Source organism: Phodopus roborovskii, unplaced genomic scaffold (assembly GCF_943737965.1).
Source record: "Phodopus roborovskii unplaced genomic scaffold, PHOROB, whole genome shotgun sequence".
NCBI classification, from domain to species: Eukaryota; Metazoa; Chordata; class Mammalia; order Rodentia; family Cricetidae; genus Phodopus; species Phodopus roborovskii.
Genome location: NW_026126410.1, coordinates 36632813 through 36650717, shown reverse-complemented (window position 1 = coordinate 36650717; position 17905 = coordinate 36632813). Strand labels below are relative to the sequence as shown.

General features: G+C 45.9%; 1 protein-coding gene across 1 annotated transcript in view; it reads right to left on the bottom strand.

Moving 5' to 3' along the window:
* The window catches only part of Ankh (ANKH inorganic pyrophosphate transport regulator), a 133990-nt gene that overhangs the window by 30723 nt on the left and 85362 nt on the right, over positions 1-17905 (bottom strand). Inside the window, exons 3-7 of the mRNA XM_051182592.1 lie at positions 16017-16135; positions 12659-12742; positions 4513-4683; positions 2523-2657; positions 347-439 (exon numbers count right to left, since the gene is read on the bottom strand). Of these exons, the coding sequence (XP_051038549.1) occupies positions 347-439; positions 2523-2657; positions 4513-4683; positions 12659-12742; positions 16017-16135 (602 nt within the window). The remainder of the gene's footprint in view (positions 1-346; positions 440-2522; positions 2658-4512; positions 4684-12658; positions 12743-16016; positions 16136-17905) is intronic.

The window sequence follows — 17905 nt, the reverse complement described above, 5'->3', positions numbered from 1 at the left end:
GCATGAGCCTATGAGCTCAAGCTCTAGCCTCACACACCCACAGCTTGGATATCTACTGTTGGATCCACAAGGGATGGCACTGGCTAAACAACAGTAAGTCACAGGAACAAAACCCAGTAAACTTGATTTGGGGTGGGGGGCTATTTTCTTCCCCTCCTTGAAAATTCTCAAGAGGAATAATGTGACCACAGAAATACCAATTTGGAAAAACATCACAGTATCTGCCCAAAGTCAAACCTCACTTTCCTCCGTTATATCAGAGGGTTATGTCCTCCTTGGAGACCCCTGTCCATCAAGTGGCAGTGTAATGAAGTACATTTCTGACACCATGACATAGAGGTCTCACCTTGTCGAAGGCAGGATAGACAGCTCGGATTTCTGTCAACCAGCCATATGGCATGTGGCCCACAGGGTAGGTGGCTGTCAGAATGGCCACTGCCTGCAAGACAAGAGCGGACACTGTTAGTGTGGGCATCAGCAGGAAGTCCTCCAGGATCTGCCAGGTCAGGTGACGAGGCTAGTGGCCCATCTGTCCACATAGTCACTAGCTACAAGATGGTCTGCAACAGAGTAGAGATGACACCAGGGAAGTGTCTCACATAGATTAAATGAGGATCAGGCCAGATCCCAACCTTAACATGCCGACATTCCAATCCAGTGTCCTCGGACTCCAGAATCTTGGCTCTTTCCATTGGGCCTAACCAAGCTCCCGAGTCAATCACGATCTTATGTAGTTTTGTGTGTGTGCTTCGTTTGCATGTGTGTGTTCACACACGTAGTACATTTGTGATGTGTGTGTGTGTATGTGTGTGTGTGTGTGTGTCTGTAGGCCAGGTTGACACTGGGTATCATCCTCCTTCGCTTTCCACCTTATGTATTGAGGGAGGACTCTGACTTGAACCTGGAGCTCATCATCTGGCTAGCCTAGCCAGGCAGCTTGCTTAGAGCATCCTGCACCTGCTTCCCATGCTCTGGGTCACAGGTGGATGCCAGTGATCTGGACTCTGGTCCACACTGAGCTGTTCACTCAAGCCCAGCATGGGTCCTAAAGCAACACCAGGCTCAGAGCCCTAAGCTGGCTCTGCGTTTCTGCTTCTGTGCTATCTTTTGGAACGGTGGACCTGTTTGTCATTGATTTCATGATACTGTCTCTCCACCTTCTTATGTGTCAGGCTCCTCTGTCCCTGTGGCCCTACTCAAAATTTTAATTTAGTAAAATCAATATATGTTTCATACAGGAAAGGGTACTGACAGGTTTCCATGAAAAGAGCTTTCTTTTCTTGCACGGATGAAAGAAGGAGAGATGAAAATTTGGCATCTACGGTCTTACTCTAGCAGTTAGTGTTTTAACTCACTAGTGAAAGAGGAAGTCAGTCTTCATTTGTTTTAATGGACAGAGCAACTGTGCATGGCACACAAGGACATGATGCATCCATGGTTATGCGAGGGAACCTGGTGTGGTGTGGGCATCCTAGATCCCTTTTCCTGTGTGAGATGGGAACCCTCTCTCTTTGGACTCCCATCTCTGTTTCTCCATAGAAATGGCACTGGTCATATAAGTCACACAGGGCTGATGGGGAATGACTAAAATGCACATGAATGCCGGAGACATCAGCAAACAGCATATAACCATTGGCTCTATTTCCCACATGTTGGGCTTCTATGCTGTAGCTGGCAACTTGGAAATGCCTAATACAAAGATCTTGTTTTGTTTATGGGAAGGTGGATTTCTAGCACATAAGTGGCGGGGATTCCATACTTGGAAAATCAGAATTTGACAGACAAAGATGCTGTACTACAACAGCCACCCAAGATGACATCTATGACTCAGTTACCAAAATCCAGGGACAAATGGGGGCCAGAGAAAGCTTTCTACTTTTTGTTTAATAGGCATCTTCTCCTGGCCAACAGGGGCTCTTCCCAGGACATGGAAACTGGCAGGGTGCTCTGGGCTGGGAAGCTGCTGAGAGCAGAGTCAAGGCCAGGTATAAACAGGAGGAGGCCTTAATGAGCAGTCACCAGCCTTCCTAAGGGCCAGGGGTGCCAGCAACAGAATTAATTCTCCAGAAGGCTCTGGAGGTGGAAACAAATGAAGTCACTCTGTTTGCTCATCCCCAACTCGAAAGGAGGAAGGGATGAGTCAACCCTTTCAGTGGCATGGCAGCCAGTTTCCAGGTCCATTTCCAGAGCTTGGAGTGAACACACAGGAGACCCTTATCTGGAGGAGGGCTGATTGTAAAAGAGCCCACAGATGGCATGGCATGGCATGTATGTGACACTGGGTCAGAGTAGGTGGGGCTGACCTGGCCACCACAGAGGCTCTGAGCACTGCTAGAGCTCCCACAAGGCGTGTCCCACCATCCTTTGCAGTAAACGATAAAATTTCAAGTCACCCAATCATGGCTTCCTGTGTCCCCATGTCATATGGTTTAGTATTTCAGAATTTCTTGAGCTCTGGAGGTGAAGTGAAAATAAATTAGAATCATTTCTACCCCTCACCGAGTGCCCACAAAGTGCCCTACCTCTGTAGCAGCAGAGCTGCCACCAAGGTCCCGAGACACAAAGAGGTTGACAATGGGCCGACTGATTCGCTGTGTGGCCAGGATCAGGGCCAGAGGCCACCAGAAGCTCAGCATCTTTCTTATGGTTGCATCGCCCTGTGTGGAAAAACAGAATTCAAAGCTCGTTCGGTTCCAGAAGCAGAACAGAGCACAGTTTAAAATCAAAGCTTGGCCCTTCTTAGGCCAATCAACAGCAACTTCATTATGCTTAACAGTAACATACAGAAAAGCCTCTTTAGGCATGCCAGGTTGAATTAAAATTTAGTGTCTTATTAGAAATTAATTCAGACAGCTGGCAAGCTACTGAGAAATCAAAGATCACACTGAAGCTTGACAGATCCTGGCCACTGTTTTCCATACATAGAACCAGCCTCCATACAAGGTGGAGCCCAACTCAAGGACCTGAGAAGCCGGTTTGAAATGAGACTCTGCTTATGTCATCGCAGTGACTGGCAATAAGCCATGTCAGTAGGAGGCAACTCTGAAAGATAGAAAGCTATTATAATCTACTTTGGAATCAGTCAATATGTGTACCTGTGTCTAATTACTGCAGGACTATTTAGCTCACTGCAGAGACCTTCATAGCCCTCACAGGAGTCCCATGCACTGTGCAGAGCCATAAGTGAAACAAGAGCACGGTGAAGAACTAGCCACGTCTTAAGGTGTGTGCTATCTTTCAAGAGTGGCTTCTGTTGCACAATTTTGGTTTTGTTTCTTAAGAGGTTAAGTGTTACATCATGGAACCATCTCAGCCATTCTGATTTCTTTCCCTTTGCTGGATGCTGAACACTGAGAGAGAGGAGAGGTTGGTCCTAACGAGGTAATGTAATTGTGGCAGCCAAGTGGTGGAAATAAGTGGGTAGGATGTCAATGATAGCTTGACCTAGGTTTGTGATCAATACAATTGCTATTGTGACATAACAAAAGCAGTGTATGGTTAAGCTGGGGACTGCGGGTGGAGTGTAGACATGACTATTCCTGTCTGCCTTGTAATTAGGTGGAGAGAAATGAAACCTAATGTACAGGAGTAGAAGCAAGCGTGCACACAAACCCAATACTGTTTATAATGTAATGAGCAGCTTGCCCCGCCTCTGGTGAAAGGTTGGGTGTTCTAAACTTGATTCTTAATTGACATATTAGGTCAGGTACAGGACAAACCCAAACTTCTCCATGGAGGCTTCCTAGACCACATGACCAAACTTGGAGGCCTTTGGGTTCTTTGCAGTATAGACGCTGTTCTGAACTCATCTAGTCTTTTGTTTTCTAATTGTTGCTTCTCTAGTCTTATCTGTCTAGTGAGTTCTAAAACTTGTAACTCAAGACCATATTTTAGATTTCCCATCTCACTATGGTGTCTAAAGCTCTGCCCAGTCCCTAGGAGGTACCAGATTAAGAGATTGGCACTGGTCAGTGCAGAGAACATAAACAGAGCCTGGGGCTGTGCTAAGATGTTAAAAATCAATGAAGCATGAACACAAAGGTTCCATGAATCCCAAAACTTTCTGGACCATGAAAGAGGCTACCACAGCACAATGGAATACAAGGAGCTATGAATGCTGTGTTACCTATGACTTGACCTGACACACGGTCTCCTCATTTGGTGACGAGACTGGATGGTCACTTCTAAGATCATTTCAGCTTTAGAGTTGATTTTCTGACTGCCTTCCCATCAGAAAACCACTAGCACTTGACTTTTGGTCTTACTGCACTGAGTTCTCTTTTCACATACTCTAGGTCTTGGGCACACCATGGTTGAGCAAGTGAAGACTGTCCTGCGAATTAGGGAGAGAGGGATAGGGGCGTGAGGGGGGAGAAGAATCAGGGTGGAAAACTATGACCAACACATGACACATGCAAGTACAATTGCAAGTATGAAAATTGCACGGTGTGTCCTGTCACTCTGTATAACTAGTACGTGTTAATGTTTTTAAAAGTCAAAAGGCACACGCACCCCCAGCTCTGGGCCGCTCCTGTCGGGGATGATGTCATGGATGTTCCGGTAGTAGCCCAGGCACAGTGTGGTACAGCGCACAAGCGCTCCCATGTACAGGGACAGGATGGGGATGAGCAGGGGCTCTCGGCATTCCAGGTGACTGTGAAGCAAAATGGCTACGAAAACGACCTGGGAAAAGGAAAACAGGGCAGGTCAGCAGAGTGAGGGGAGCTGGTCCAAGAGGCAGGGCACTCTCTGGAACCCAGGAGCTGATGGAGGGGACTGACCAGGGACTTTGACTGTATTCTGACCTTGTGTGACCCAGATTCGGATTCCTGGGGTTCACTGGAGGATCACAACCATGGCTTTTTTTTTTTTTTTTTTTTTTTTTCTAGAGACAGGGTTTTTCTGTAGCTTTGGAGCCAGCCTGTCCTGGAGCTCGCTTTGTAGACCAGGCTGGTCTTGAGCTCACAGAGATCTGCTGGCCTTTGCCTCCCAAATGCGGGGAATAAAGACATGCACCACCACTACCTTACTACAACCATGGTTTTGTTAGCTCCACCACTGAGACTTTTTTAAGGCCATTGTACTTCTGGTTAAGATTACCAACTAAGAAATACCTAGAGACTTTGGCCTCCTAGCTGCTTCACTAGTGGCTACTGGGAGGGTTTTTTCCACACGAGAGGAAAAAGCTATGGCAGCCAGTAATGCATGGGGCACATGGATGGGAACATTTACAGGATAAAACTCACTAACACCACTGGAAATGATGATGGCACAACCTAAGTTAGAAAAAAACAAAATTCTAAGCTTGGAAATGTATTAACATATTAACTACAATGTGAGTACAATGTCCATTTGTTTACAGAGTTAGAGACCCGGATGTCTTGTACTTAGAAGTAGCCGGCTTCATATTTACCATCTATAAAACTCACACACCAAACCACAGTGGTGATATTTGGAGGCTGAAAATGGGCTGTGTGGCTGGTTGAAGAGACCGTGGTGAGGAGAGACTTAAGTCATGATGAAGTGTTAATCCCTCTCGGCTGTCTCAGTCTCGAAAGCAGAGCTTATGATGTATTAACTTCCTCATGCTGCCGCTGCCAGAAATGTGGCCAGCCTCACCACTGGGTCCTCAGAGCACAGGGGACTGAGGTGCTACATGGATGTGTGGCTATGAGCAATCAGCTGAGAACACGGGCTACTCAAGCAGACACAGATAGGGAGGTGTTCACTCTCACTATCTCGTCTACTCAGTCTCACACAGGCCAGGAGGACATGCTAGGGAGTGACAGAAGTAAGGATGCCCATGCCTGTCCCGATGTTGCTTCCAATTGGACCAAAGGCGGTGAACTAAAGGATATGAAGACCAGCAGGAGGAGCCTTGCTAGGAGGAAGCCTTGCTGGGACACACTGAATGGGTCAGAAGCTTGGGAATGGGGGACTGTGGACACAGTTAACTAGTCAGATCTCCCCTGGATGCCCTTTTAGGTGTGTGTGTGTGTGTGTGGAGTGGCATGGCCATAGCAAGCTTCCTATTTTTACCATTTTCATAATGTGCCCTATAAATCAGAGTGGTGATACGAAGAGCCTGAAACTTGGTTGTATGAAGATGAAAATGTGAAGCCCAGTATGTCCTCTAAATCCTAAGCTGTCAAGACAGTTCTGCAAGGCAGAAGCCTGAGGAGCAGGACTGTGCAGGAGGACCTGGACAAGGACAGGGAAGATACAGAGCAAAGAGGGGTATTGCAGCAGAAGGGTGACAGGCAGATAGGCTTGGCTGGGGCACCTCCCAAGGCCAAGGTGGAGATGCTGTCAGCCTCCCCATGAATTCTGACTAAAGTGTGCAGCCCAGCACTTGACATAGGCCACCGGCCTCGTGTCTTCATGGCACCTAAATAACACTTGTGCACTTTGCCTCCTAGTCCAGAACCACAATTTTGGATCTGCTATGGCTACCAAAAGCATGTCCCATTATATTTGAGGGGAACCTACTGTGTCTGTGGTGAGGCAGTTCCCAGTCAAAGCATGTAATGGCCCAGGCAGGCCCTGGGACTCGGTGATAGAAAGTCCCAGAAGACTTCTAGGAGTTGACAATCTAGTGGAGATGACAGACACACTAATCAAACAATGGGCCAGTGAACACCACTGTCTGTCACAAAACGAGAGTCACTGTGGGGAGGTATCTCTGCTGGGCATTACCTGAGCTTAGACCTTTAGACTGAGCACAGGTGGGAGGAGCAGGAAGAAGGAGAAGAACATTGAGGCAGAGTATTTCTTCCAAGTTGGAGCTATGAGCCAGAGAGTAAGGTGGGAAGAGGACCATGCTGGGGCTAGACTGGCAGTAGAGTTTGTGGGGCTTTCGCCCATCTTTGATCAGCATTAGGATTGAGTTTCAAGTATCCCTTTAATCAGAGGCTGAGGCAGTCAGGATTTCAATGGTGAGATGTAGCTGTGGCAGCATTAGGAGCAAACAGTAGAGAGCTTGGGCATCTAGGTGGGGGTGTGTGAGGAGGCTGCTCAGCACTGTGGGTAGGAAGGGATGATTTCTGACCAGAGTGAGTGACAGCAGCGGAGAGGTGCACAGCAAAGGGAAGAGATACTAAGGACTAGAATGTAACACTTCATGATGCAGGGAGGTGCTCCCAGGGTGGCTCCTAGGTTTCCAACCAGATGACTGAACATGCCAATTTACTTAGCAAAACTCTTGCTACAGAAGATCTTCAATTCAGGTCCTGGAGATCTTTCAAAGACCTGAATGGGAAAGTCACAGGGGATGGTTAAACAGTTCCTTCTGGATCCCTAAGTAGGGTAGGCTATGGATATTTAACGGGGGAATCATAGTCGTGTTGTAGATGCTATAAACCTAGGAGACCAATGACTTTGTTTTCTTGTTATTAAAAGAGGGTCTATTTAATGCAGATTTGGAGGCTAGGCATCCTAGATAGCTTGGTGCAGGCTCTGGTGGGACCCTCTACCTACCTTTGGCTGTGTCAGTTCACAGCTGATGGCAATGGTGGGAATGTGGGTGATGGGAAAAATCACTTGAACACATGAAATCAGAGAGACTAGAATCCTGCAATCCTCCCCAGGGCAGCCCTCAATGATCTAGGCTCCACCTCTTAAAGAGATCAACCCTCCTGGGTGTGAAACTGGAGGATGGGAGAGTGGGCAAACCACACCCAAATCATCATGGGCATAAGTCAGAGCCCTCATGGACAGCCTGAGGCCAGTAGGAGGAGTATTTCCTAGGGCAAGAGAAGTGTGGAGTGAAGAGAGCTGTTTATGAGACGATGGGAACCGATGCCTGGGTCTAAGGGCACAAGGTTCCTAGTAAGAACCATCTGGAAGAATGGACAGTGGTGAAACCAGACCTATGTAGGGAACACACTGAAAAAGGAAGGAGAAATAAAAGGAGGCAGGGAGTGGAAACTGCCCTTCTAAGAAGAGTGGCTGGGAAGAAACACAGAGAAAGACATGATCCAGAAAAATGTGCTTGCTGCTCTTGTGAGAATGCGCAAATGGCCAAACACTCATCCGTGGAGACAGAAGGGTCACTGAAAACTAATTAATAAGGTAGAGGAGGTGGCCCTGAAAGACCACCCCTCCAAATGAGGGAATGTGGAAGCTGCAAGTTAAGCTTGCAGGATGGTGGCCACAAGAACGGCTGCTTCAGATTTGAGAAAGAGAACCGAGGTCATCTCTGTGAAGTGTGACGGGGTGGGGTGGGGGGTGGGGTGACCTTCTGTAGAGGCTCCCCAGGGTCAGCTGAGGTGACTTGCAGTCTCCGAAGAAGCATTTGCTGCTGGGGGCAGGTGAAGCAAACACAACACGGGTCAGTCAAGGCTAGGGTCTTGCCAAAGGCGGAGGTGAAAAGCCTGTCATGCAGAGAGGGTTCCCAGCTGGCCTCCAAAGGCAAGCGTGGTGGGTGGACTTCAGCAGAGGGCACACCCTGGGAGGTACCAGGAAGGACAAACAGCATCAGGAGAATTTTCACTTTGATGCTGAACAAGCAAAGAAAGTCTGGATGATGATGGGATAAACCAAACCAGTAAGTAGTTATTTTCAGAAAGTCAACGGCGATGTCACAGACTGGAGGTAGAGAACAGGTCACGTATCCCAACTTGTACTGTGGTATGAAACCAATAAACTCACCGGCAACTTTCTTAAAGTGGGGCTTGCTGCTAGAATCTGGAGTATTACTAACCATCTTTCTCAACTAATGTATCTTCTCACTCATTTACTCACACCGTGAAAATTCCGGGAAAAAGTTGCGCCTTCCATTGAACCTTCTGCAAGGCTGACTGGATGATTAGAACTGCAGTGACCCTGGAGAGGTTGGAATGGTGCAGGTCCACAGCCTAGTTACAAATTATCCCGGGCTAATTTTAGCTTTGTAAATAGACATTCCTTGTTCACCTCTGTCTGAACTGACATCCAGAGACTAACGGATAACCCTTTTGGAATATATTAACAAAAACCCTGGTTTCCACCAGCAAAAACACGTGCAGTTTGTAGCAGAGTTTTCTCGGCTTTGCTTTGCTGTAACCCGTCTACATACTGTTTCCACCAATATATTTTTAAAGTGTCTTGATTTATGATTTTCTTTGTTCTTTTAATATAAAAATTTCTTCAAACTACTACCACACCAGATGTGGAATTTGGAGTGATCTAAATCGGTATTCTTGGGCCATCGTTGCTCACATTTAGGTTCAAAATAAACCATCTCTTATCCCTTTGGAGCTGACAGTTGTGTTTTTGCATTCACAATGGCAAGGTAGATAGTTCAAAGTGTTTCACACAGGACCTCTTTACAAATGATCAGATGAGGTGTCCCAAGCTCTTTCAGGTTGGAGTGGGAGGGAGGGTGGGGGTGGGGAGTGGAAGTTGGGGAAGGTGGTGGAGTTAGAGTGAAGATTTACAAATGAAAATGACATTTATTTCTCCAACCAAATTGTGACAGGAACTCAAACAAGGTTTAAAATAACTTCCAGGAACAGCCTCGGGGTCAGAAAGCATCTGAACTCAGCTTCCCTTGCCTCTCCCAACCAGATCTCTTTATTCCAATGAACAGGGGCCAGGATCAGGCTAAAAATGAAGGAGGAAAATGGCTGTGGGCGTATGGCAAAGTATTTTCCATAATCATGTTTTTTTTGTTTTATTTTGTTTTGATTTTTTATTTATTCTTTTTTTTTTCTGTTCCTAGATGCCTGTACATTTATCTTGGACAGAGTTAAGTGCCCTCTTCTCCCTTTTTTGCTCCCTTTTGTCTTCTCGCCTTGTAACAACACACATCTGCAAACGCCCACTGAATTGCTACTTCTGTTTGAAAGGGGAGATGTTTCTTTCACTTCAAATTAAACAGCAAGTGAACAAGGCAGCTTTAATCCAGCTCTCAGAGGATGCTGAAAGTAACACTGGGACAAAACTCTTAATAGCTGTATGGGAAAATTAACAAGATAGATCAAAGATGATGCTAGCTGGTATTCAGGCACATGTACACGCGTTAGCAAGAATTATTTTCAATTACTTTTCCACGGAATAAAGGCAATTAATTTGCAAATTTAATTCTTGGTCTTTAGGGAGGTAAACCTAACAGCTTAACTATAGATTATTCCCAAGCAGTGGTTTATAGATGAGGGTATACAATCAAGAAAAATGTAGGTGCTGACTGTAGGCGGCAGGGAGAATTTGGAAGTGTGAGCTGAAGGGACCATTTAACCCTTCCTCCAGAAAAATGTTATCCTCAAGCCTCACTGGTGTGGCTGAGTCCTGCTCAGACTTGATACATTGTAGGGACTGCATCTTCTTTCCCAGAAACTTTTCCTATCCTATTCTTGGAGGGTAGAAAAACAGAGGAAAGGTGGATCAGGGCTAGTGCCAGCCCTGAGAATGAAGGGAAACAAAAGCTCTCCTCTCAGACAATGTGGTCAGACAGTGGAACCAGCTTCCCGTTCATTTTAAAATGTGGGTGTGCCAGCTGGTTTTATGGCAACTCGATATAAGCTAAGCTCAACTGAGAGAAGGGAACCTTGATTGAGAAAATGCCTCCATAAGATCAGGCTGTATGCAAGTCTATAAGACATTTTCTTAGTTAGTGATTGATGGGTGGTACCCATTATGGGTGGCACTGCCCTGGGTTCTATGGGAAAGCAGCCTGAGGGGTCAAGACCGGGCTGGAGAAACCCACAGAATCAGCTGACCTGAACAAGGGGGTGTTCATGGACCCCAGTCTGATACCTAGGAAACCAGCATAGGACACACCCAGACCCCCTGAAAGTGGGTATTAGTTAGGAGGATTGGGCAGTCTATGGAGCCTCTAGTAGTATTTATCCCTAGTATACGAATGGACTTTGGGAGCCCATCCCACATAGAGGGATACTTTCTCAGCCTAGACACATAGGACGGGCCTAGGTCCTGCCCCAAATGATATGACAGACTTTGAAGACTCCTTCCTCTCTGGGGAGCAGAAAGGGGATGGGATGGGGGTTGGGGGGACAGGGGAAGAGAGGAGGGAGAGGGAACTGGGACTGACATGTAAAACAACCTTGTTTAAAATTTAAATTGAAGGAAGGAAGGAAGGAAGGAAGGAAGCAGCCTGAGCAAGCCATGGGGACCGAGCCAGTGAGCAGCTTCCCTCCATAGCCTCTGCATCAGCTCCTCCCTTCAGGTTCTTGTCCTGTTTGAGTTCCTGCCTTGACTTCCTTTAATGATGGACTAAAATGTGAAAGTTTAAGCCAAATAAACCCTTTTCCTTCCCAATTTGCTTTTGGTCATGATTTTTCATCACAGCAATAGTAACACTAAGACAGCGGGGAAATGATACGTGAGTCACAGAACTTCATGGTACCCACACAAGAAACCATGTTTTTAAAAAAATCCAAGAGCTTTGGAATTTGAGGCAAGAGTGTTCAAGGTCAGAGAGAGAGAGAGAGAGAGAGAGAGAGAGAGGGAGGGAGGGAGAGGGAGAGAGAGGGAGGGAGAGAGAGAGGGAGAGAGGGAAGGAGGGAGAGAGAGAGAGGGAGGGAGGGAGAGAGAGGGAGAGAGAGGGAGAGAGGGAAGGAGGGAGAGAGAGGGAGAGAGAGGGAGGGAGAGGGAGGGAGGGAGAGGGAGGGAGGGAGAGAGAGAGAGGGAGGGAGAGAGAGAGGGAGAGAGAGAGGGAAGGAAGGAGAGGGAGAGAGAGAGAGGGAGGGAGAGAGAGAGAGGGAGGGAGGGAGGGAGGAAGAGAGAGGGAGGGAGAGAGGGAGAGAGAGAGACCTTGTAACAAACAAACAGAAATCAAAACAACAATAATAGAAAGCCCAGGTTGGTAAGGTGGTTCAGGAGATAAAGAGCTTGCTGCTCAAGCCTGGTGCCCTGAGTTCAATTCCCGGAACCAGACTAAGGTGGGAAGGGGAAATTGACTGGACAAAGCTGTTCCATTGTCCCATTATCCCCCACATGTGTGCCTCACCTATAATAAGAAACAAAGTTTGGGGGTTTTTTGTTTTTTCTTTAAAGGGGAAAATAATAATTCCACGAGTCCCCAGTGCTCACTAAGGAAACAAACGATAGAATACATTGAATTGGGCCCTGTAGGGCACATGTGGACAAGGATAAAGTGACCATATATGACTGGCCCCAAGTGTATTGGTGTTACTGTCATCAGTGCACGTGTGCCTGTGTGTGTGTACATGTGTATGCACACATGGAGACCAGAAGTTTCTGTGTGTATCTTCCTCCCTTCCTCCAGGCTCAGTGTTAGCTGATTCATACAGTGTCCCTGCACTGTCCTGTGTGTAGCTCCCCAGTCCTGGGTATAGATAAACACTATTACACGTGTCACCTGTGCTGGGGTTCTGTCCTCTGGCCCTTATGTTTGCACAGCAGGCACTGTATCCACTGGGCCACCTCACCAGCACCCTTAGTAATCACTTCACTTTAAGAATAATGGTTCAAATTCTAGGTACAATCCTCGTCCTAGCAAGACTGTGCCTGATACAGGGTATCGCCTTCCCTCACTCATCAAACCACCACCACAATCCACGTCTGATGTGAGCCGAACACTGGGAAGCACCACCTACACACAACTTAAACACTATTCCAACATCTCAGGTCCATCCAGTCGGCCATTCGCCAGACGGCCACTCTGAGAAGCTGTGACAGACATGCAGACCATAGTTACCTGAGCTATGACATCTGAGATTGAGGCACATCCCACCAGGAAACTGTATTTGTGTTTTAAGAGAATGCCAGCATGGGTCCATGCCTGCCGGAAAGAACAGAAATTTCAGTGAGACACAGCTGGGATCGTGGTGTTTTCCTACGTTACGACTTAGCAGGTGTCCTTAAAACACATTCTGTGGGACTCCAAAAATCACAGCAGCCAGCTTGATAAGTCTCTCACTGGTAAAAGTAACTTCATCCGGTGGCTGGCTAGCTCCACACTAGATTTTGAGTGGAACAAGTGACTGCACACATTATTTATTCAGCAGCACTAATGAGGAGGGGAGCCATGTCTCCACGGCCGGGAGCTGAATGGCTACCAAGAGTGAGGACATGAGATCTGGAGCAGTTGTGATCCCTGAATGGCTTTTCCTTCCACAAAGCTCTAAGGTGTTTCTGAGAGACTGATGTCATCAGCTCATGAACAGATCTGAAGATGCTGACTCCACCACATAAGCTTGGCTTTGTGTACTTGGGGGAGGCTAGGAGGAAGTCCTACACCAGGGGCAGGCAAGCCAAAGCACAGCGGGCAGCCGGCAGCAGCTGTGGAGGCTGATGCTCACAACAGCGTCTTGTGTAAGAACTTCACATCCTACCTTGATGGCCAATTTGGACCAATAGACTATACTAGTTAGATTTTTGTCAATTTGACACAAGCTAGGGTTATCAAGGAAGAGGAAACCTCAACTGAGAAAATGCCTCTAACAGAATGGTATGTACCCAAGTCTAGGGGGAGCTTTTTGATTGACAGTTGATACAGAAAGGTTCAGCCCACTGTGGACAGAGCCACTCTATGCTAGTAGGTCTAGGTTGCACAAGAAAGCTGGCTGAACAAGCCATAGGAAGTGGCTCAGTAAGCAGTGTTCCTGCCTCCTGAATTCCTGCCTTGGCTTCCTCAGCAGCGGACTGCAATTAGGAGTTGCCAGATGAACTAGACCCTTTCATCCCCAAGCTGCCATGGTCTTTAACACAGCATTATAAAGCAAACTAGAACACAAGATATAACATGACACCTGAGCTGAACACAATGAACAAATCATCACGTCTGGGACAAGAGTTTGTGTAACAGTGGCTACATCTACTTCCTTCCCTGGCTCTGGGACCCAAGGTGTCAAATGTCTTTTTAAAAATGTTTTTTTAAAAAGATGTAGGTGACATTTGTGAACAGCACCTTGTGGGTGGCCTTGTTTTCGTAATGCCACCTGGGTGAAAAGTCCCCACGACTTCTAATTATGTCCCCTGCCAGGTTATAAGGATGGTGCTGCAGGTGTGTGCATACATGAGGTGATTGCTTTTCATGAATGCTCATTATTTTGGTTTTTATTAGCAGTGTCTTACTGCTCTATTGGGTGGGCGGGCCTTCAGAAGAATTTATGAATAAAACATGAAGGATCCTCAACAGAGACATTCTAATGTTGTTCTGCGTGACTATCAAAAATACTTGGGATTATAACTGTTAAAGAGTTTTAATTCTTCCAGGCTTTGTTATCTATCTATCTATCTATCTATCTATCTATCTATCTATCTATGTATCTATCTATCATCTATACAGATAAATAACTATGGGTTGGGACCAAGGACTGAACACAAAATTTGTATTTCTTATACAAAGAGCCTGAAGGTAAGTTTATATAGTATTTAAAAGATTTTTGCACCTGAATTAGCATCTTACACATGAAATTGAGTATATGGTTTCCCAGACATGGCACCATTCAGGAAGTTTTAAATTTTTGCAAAATTAGGGTTTGGGGTTTGGGATGAGGGTTACTCAACCTTTACTGAGCTTTAAAAATGCTGTTGTGGTGGAGAAAATAGCTAGCAGGAACAGAAGGCAGATCATCCAAGAGTCTGCGACTTCCTTCCATGACAAGTCATGAGTGCCCAGAATTTACTGTATAATTACAGCTCTCTGTTTAGATCCCCACTTCCAGTTTACAGAGTGCACAGAGTGACATCATAGGTTCAGTCCATTTGGCTTAAACTTAACTGTTTTAGCATCAAGACTTGATTCTAGTCTCTGAGGAAGCAACCTATATGTACCAGGTTCGTTGTGTGAAAGTGTGGGGTATGTAAACTGCATAGGCCCTCTGAGCTATCCTTGGGTTCACCTGCATCAGCTACCAGAGGCAACACAGCTGGCCAAACTAATAAAAGGAAAGAAAATCCAGGCACAGGTGGTCACAGGTGGCCCAATTCTCCTGCCTACGGTAATTTAAAAAGGGGCCAATGGAAGAGTTCATTACTAGGCATTAAATATTAATTTTGTAGTGTCTCTTTATAGCTATACTAAATGAAAAGAACAAAGCCTTCCCTTCACTACCGTATAGGATTCATGACAGCTCTTTCTTTACTTCATAAGCCTGGTAACTAAGTGATGACAACCCATCAGAATGTTCAGGAGAAGCAATATTGTGAAACTCACATGTTTGCATTAAACAAGTAGCCAGTGTATGAGAAAGCTAGCCTCATCTCCTGTTACTGAACCTATCAGAAAGAATAACTGAATCAAAATTTCCAGCTGTGCTTTCTTGCTGTCTGCTAGAACCTGTGGCAAATATATATACATATATGTATGTATATATGTATATATACACATATACATATGCATGCACATGCACACACACACACACACACACACACACACATAAATTGATGAGACACTGGCTAAAGCTCAGTTGGAACCCATGTATATGGTATGTGAAAATGGTAAGCTGTGTGGAAATGAGCTTGATGGTTCCTCAAAAACATAAAAAAATAATCAAGTACTGTACAATGTAGCAATCCCACTCTGGATGTGCACCCCAAAGAACTGAAATAGGGACTCAAAATGATATTTGTACATTCATGTTCATAACTTTATTCACAGTAGCCAAAACAGAGAAGTAATATGAGTGAGTAGATAGGCAAAATGTATTTCATCTATACAAGGAAATATACTGTTTTATAAAGGAATGAAATTGTGACACATTCTGTAACACAGAGAGAATATTGATGATATCTGTAATAAAATCAGCCAGTCACAGGAGAATGAACACAGTTTGAGTCCCCTTGTGCGGTATCTTAACACAGTCCCATTCACAGACACAGAAAGTAGGGCATGGTCTCTGGGATAGGGCATGGGGAGGTGGAATTACTGTTTAATGGAAACAGTTTTAATATGCAACCTAAAATGCACTCTAGAAATCCATTGTACAGATACATGGATGCTCTACTACCATTGAACCAGACACATAAAAATACTTAAAACAGTAAATTCTATGACAAACATATTTACCATTAAAAAGAAGGAGAGCAAGCCCATGGTTCCCTGTACTTACCATAGCATCCATGAAAGGGAAGGCAGCGAGATACAGGAAGGCCCTGCGTGTTTTACTCCCCACAGACTCATCCACATGGTGCAACTTGTTGATGATGTAGTACCCTAAATCACTGTAGGCTACAGGGGACCAAAACAGACACGGTATTTAGAAAAGGACCTTTACACAATTTTTATACAAAACAAAATAATTTTAATGTAATATCTGCTTGTTGTAGAAAAGTAAAAAAAAAATCCAGAGAATCTTGCATCGTCTCATTCTTCTACTGGGTTTGGTGGGGCTTCCAAGTATTTTTACTGGTGTGTTAGGCTAGCATGTGCATTTCAACATGTGTCCCTAAGGAGGTCAGACTATGCATTCCCTTCTAACCACAGCCATCTCCAAATGATAGTTTCTCATTCACCTCAATGAGTTGTTTTTCCTCTGCATTTGCTAAGTGTTGGTGATTTACCCAATTCCCTGTTGTACCTTTGTGGTATTATTTGATATTATAACGGAATGCTTGGTGCAAACAGGTGAAGCTACATTTTAAAATATTAGAAATTTCCCAAGTTTAGCAAGAGTTTTCAGCACAAGTTTTAAAGTGAGCGTTTGACACTTGCCCATGCTCAATGCCACTTCTTGGGAGGACCATGGCTCATCCTAGAAATTGTCCTATGTAGCAAAAGTGATTTCCAGAGGGTGTTTTGGGTGTCCTCTTGCATCAAGACTTGTCCTGGGGTGATTCTGAATCACAGAGGGAATCCAACACACATGTAAGAGGAAATGCTATAGGACTCAAGGATCCTAACAGATGCCACCAGTAAAGATGAAAAGTACAGACTGCTAGTTTGACCTCAAAGATACAGATTAAGACAAAAATAAATAGATGCTCTTCAAGGTTTTACAAGAGCTCTACTACCAGCAGGTACTACCACCACACATGTCACAATCTCATAACTGTGAATGTGTAGACACGTGATGTAGAGAGCCACCGGTGCCATTCCTGGAGATGGCGCCGGTTTCCTGTCCATAAACCAGCAAGGCGCGGTTGTTTTTGACAATGCGCATGTGCGATCCACGTCATGAGGTGACCATTTACGAGCGTTGCGGGCTGCACCTGTCAGTTTAGGACATGACTCCCTAAAGCATATATAAGCAGTGCCTTTTTCCTCCTTCGGGGTCTTCCCTCAACTTGCTGCGATGAGCCGCGCAATAAACATAGCTGCAGAAGAATCCTGTTGTTGCGCATCGTTCTTGTAGGCAAGGAGATAGATAGCGCTCGACAACGTGACACCTAACACAACTCTGAAATCATAATGGAGCTAAAGGGAACAATAAGACCCCCATGTCAGAGCTTGGGTGGTGGAGTTGGGAGAGGGGGAGTGACATCACTACACAAACCAGTAATGGAGATAATGCTCCTTTGTCAGGACTGGTCTTGACTCACAGGGGTTCTGTAGCAATGCGGCCTTGAAAATGACCTTTAGGGATCTGAAATGCACCACTGGGAATTGCAGAGGTCACACTGGCCAAGTAGCTGAAGGAGCTAAGATGGCTCTGATGTCCAGAAAACAAGGCAGGGGGCCAGTGAGGGCTACAGAATCAAGCAAAGGTGCTGGGTGAGGAGAGTGGCAGTTCTGTCAAGGTCACTGAGGAGCAAGAAGAGAAGCCCAGGGAGAGGACACCCTGAAGCAAAAGAGGAGCTGGGGGAAGACGAGTCTTGTCACAGCACTCGGTGGGGAGGAGACCTGTGCTTGGATCTGTCATTTGGATCAGAAGCCCTGAGAGAGACGAGAAGCAGACAGGTGGCCCGAGTTGACCCTGGAAGGCAGTGTGAGAGCTGTAGGCTGACTCTGCAGTGAGGAAACACAAAGCCTGAATGGTAAGAGTCCTGCATCTCACACACA